This window comes from Belonocnema kinseyi, chromosome 7 (genome assembly GCF_010883055.1).
Source record: "Belonocnema kinseyi isolate 2016_QV_RU_SX_M_011 chromosome 7, B_treatae_v1, whole genome shotgun sequence".
In the NCBI taxonomy this organism is placed as follows: domain Eukaryota; kingdom Metazoa; phylum Arthropoda; class Insecta; order Hymenoptera; family Cynipidae; genus Belonocnema; species Belonocnema kinseyi.
The window spans coordinates 24,686,903-24,690,555 of record NC_046663.1 but is presented as its reverse complement, the minus strand read 5'-3'; the positions used below and the strand labels follow the sequence as shown (position 1 = coordinate 24,690,555).

The 3,653-nt window shown below is 31.9% G+C and overlaps 1 protein-coding gene across 1 annotated transcript in view; it reads left to right on the top strand.

Annotated features, from left to right (window-relative positions):
* Positions 1 to 3,620, top strand: part of LOC117176368 (regucalcin-like) — a 31,435-nt gene extending 27,815 nt beyond the window's left edge. The window contains exons 3-4 of the mRNA XM_033366612.1: positions 3,154 to 3,293; positions 3,372 to 3,620. Coding sequence (XP_033222503.1) covers positions 3,154 to 3,293; positions 3,372 to 3,620 — 389 coding nt within the window. The remainder of the gene's footprint in view (positions 1 to 3,153; positions 3,294 to 3,371) is intronic.
* Positions 3,621 to 3,653: the final 33 nt, after the last annotated feature.

Below are 3,653 nucleotides of genomic sequence, written 5' to 3'. Positions count from 1 at the left end.
GAACAACTAGCGAAACAAGTGCACCAAGGAAAGTAAATAGCAGCGTGCCCAGAGGCAGGCCGCCGAAAGAATGGTTAGAATTTCCAAATGAGACCCTGATTAAAAAAGACATGAGGAGCCACAGAAACAGAAACGTTACGAATGTCAAAAACACTTACCTCATGCACACAAAAATATTATTTTGTTGAAAAAGCGACATAAAATAAGAAGCACCCAAACTGATCAACACTGAACTTGGAGATGAATCAGCTAATTTGGAATATACTAGTTTCTTTTCATCAAAACATTGAAAAATGCATTTTATTCGTCGTCGTTATTCTTGCATACTTTTCTTTAGCTGCACACAGTTGCCTATCATTAAAAAACATTAAATCTTCTATTCAACTAAACATGAGCATTCAAATTACCGCCATTTGGAGAATTTTCCGCTGAAGGAAAAATCTCTATTTTCACAACTGATGACTGGCGCAAGTCTGCAACTTACGGATCTGCAATCGTGTGAAAGGGAACTAAGATAGAAAAATAGAATTGCAGTTGGAAGAGTGCGATCGATTTCGAAACGAACGTTTTGAAACATCTTTTTTATCTTCTGAAGTAGATAGAGAGCATCCGATCCCAGTGGGCACAAAGTTTAGCGAAGTCTTTACGACATCGTTACGATATCTTTACGACAAATTTACGACATCCTATGTCCATGTCGTTAAGGTGTCTTGTACGATATCGTAAATAAGTCCCACTGGGATCCCGACCCAGAGTAAATACCTTTTAACTTTACAGACTGTGGCGACTTTTGAGAGCTTTCACATTTATTGTCACAAAGAACTATATTTACATAAATTATAGTAAAATTGCCCGGCAATGTAGATCAGCAGATTGCATGCAGAAAGTTTACAAGAGTGAAAGAGATAGAGATCAGAAAAGATATTTCCCATCTTTTTTAACCTTAGGAAATTTCTGCATGCAATCTGCTGATCTGACATCATGTGAAAGCCCCGTAAGAAGTTGGGAACCATAGAGAAAAGTGTTTAACCAAGGGGATCAGCATTTCAGAGAAATAGCTGAATTTTAAACAAAATATATGGTTGTGAAATAAAACAGTAGATTCTTTACAAATAAAAAATGTATTGTTAACAGTGAATGGAATGAGTTAAATTTTTAGCTGAAAACGATCATTTTGAATCAGGAAAGTAAGTTTCCACCAAAATAGTTTAACAAAAAAACGAATAAATTTTAAACAAAATTATAAACTTTTAAACATGGAGATTAATTTTCTACCAAAAAATGTTCCTTTTCAACAAAAAACTTTAGTTTTTAACAGAATACATGAATTTAAAAAAGCGTTCAATCCTTGACAAAAAAGATGAATTACAAAAATTGAATTTAATGGTTAGATGATGAGATCGAAAAATTGAAGAGAGAAATTGAATGGAATGGTTAAATTTCGAGATAGAAAAATTAATTTATGACCGAAGAAATTAATATTTCGACCAAAAAGATAAATTTTTTACCAGAAAAGTAGTCTTAAACGAAATGTATAATTGTAAGATCAAACTAGAATATTGTGTGCGTTGCGCACCCTATAATTTTTTCTTTCTAATTATAAAAACTTAGCTTATTTTTTGGCAATTGTTAAAAATTGGTAGGTTATTCTTCTCTAAAAAAGATATAAATCGAAGCGTTCGTAATAATCTGACGCTGTATTTCTAATATGTTTTTAACATTTTGAAAACATAAAAAAGGAAGATATAAGGTTCTATTTGTCGCGTTTTCTAGACATATATGGCACATGAATGTATTGAATTATTTACTTTTTATATCAAAATTTTAATTTTAAAATGAAGGAGCGAGGAAAATTTGACAAAATAGCTCTTTTAAAATAGATGGAAAAAAATTGGTCTGCATTTTCATCGAATTACTTACATTTAAAGAATTCATCTGAAAGCCAAGACTTTATCTTCTCTTTGAATATTGATCATGCTGCATATTTGACTTTGGTTCAAAGATTTTTCTTCTAATGTGACATTTTAATCAAACTTTTCCTAATCTCGAATAGCGATTAAAAAACCTAAAAAACCTAAAAAACTTTTGGTTAGAAATTCAACTCCTCAGTTAAAATTGGATTATTTTGTATACAATACATTATTTTTAAATTATTTTTTAACCAACAATTTAACTATTCCAAGTTTAGTTGAATTTATCTTCTTTGGTTGAAAATTGGCTCTTCGGTTGCAAATCTCTGTATGATTGAAAAACTTTGTCTTTTCTGGTAGAAAGTTAATGTTTTCATGTTTGGTTAAACATTAATCTTCTTCAGTTAAAAATTCAACAATTTCGTAAAAAATTTATTTTTTATTTGAAAAAAGTATTAATTTAGTTATGGGTTCATTTCCTTTGTAAAAAAAACTAACAACGGGCATACCAGTATAAGCATGTTTGTGCTCAGCCCGTTCGGATCTGGTAGAAAATTTTTACAATTAGTTGGTATTGACGCAAGAATAAGTTTCTCAAAAAATTATATCTGAGAAATAATTTTCATGGGAGTTAATGGGGCTTAGAAGAAAAATCGAAAAATTATATTTTTTTCAATCGAGATTGAACTTGCAATTTCAATATATTAGATTGTTCTTTAACGTATCGCAATTTGATTTAAACATCTTCATCAATAATTCCAGCTAAGTTTGACACTGCCTTTAATAATTGATATGTTCCAATAAACAGAATTTTCAAGTCTCTCACATTCATTTCTGGAAATTCGAAGATGTCTTCTGATGAGATAATTTGAAAAATAAGTTTCTTTCAAAACCAACCCACACGCGATATTATACTGTTCAGTTCATAGAATTCCGGGAAATTCAGGGAGTTCACAGAATTCATAGGATTCCTGAAATTTCGTGATTTATTTCATAAAAAGTTAAAATAAAAGAGTGCTCAATAATTTTTTTGCGTGTTTTTTGGAAAAAATAACGTGTATACACATAGGCACAGGCGATTCCCACTCGTCAATTGTAGCATTTGCTTTCAGTTCTTCGCTCTCCTCTACGTTTTCGTAAAAATGTTGTGGAATATCCTAGGCTTAGACACCTTTTTGATAAATAAATTGAGTAGAAATGTAAATCTTTATAATTTGAATCGTCATTAAATCTCTTTTTTTAGGTAACCTTCATATTGTCTTTGACTTGAGCTTATGGACTCGTATCGAGGGATACCGCATCTACAACGGTAATGCTATTATAGGTCGTATGACAATTGATACCAAAGGTCGGCTCTGGGTGCCTCTTCTTGGAGGTTCACATGTAAGGACTCAATCTCTTTGAAAATATTTCCAAAAAATGAAACTTCGAATAAAAATATAATTTAAACATTTTTCTCAGGTCATTCAAGTTAATCCACGTACTAAAGTAGTAATGCAAACTGTTAAGATACCTGCAATCAAAGTCAGCGCATGCGCTTTCGGAGGTATGCGCATGAATATTTTATATGTATCAACACTGGGATATGGTACTGATGAATTACGTCCGACTGGCGACCAGGGTGGTCAGATTTTCGCAGTCTCTAACCTTCCTGATACCGTCAAGGGACATGAGGCAATGCCATTCGTGGTGCCTACGGGACTTCTGTAAATACTAAACAATGTATTTTCATATTCCAAAGTT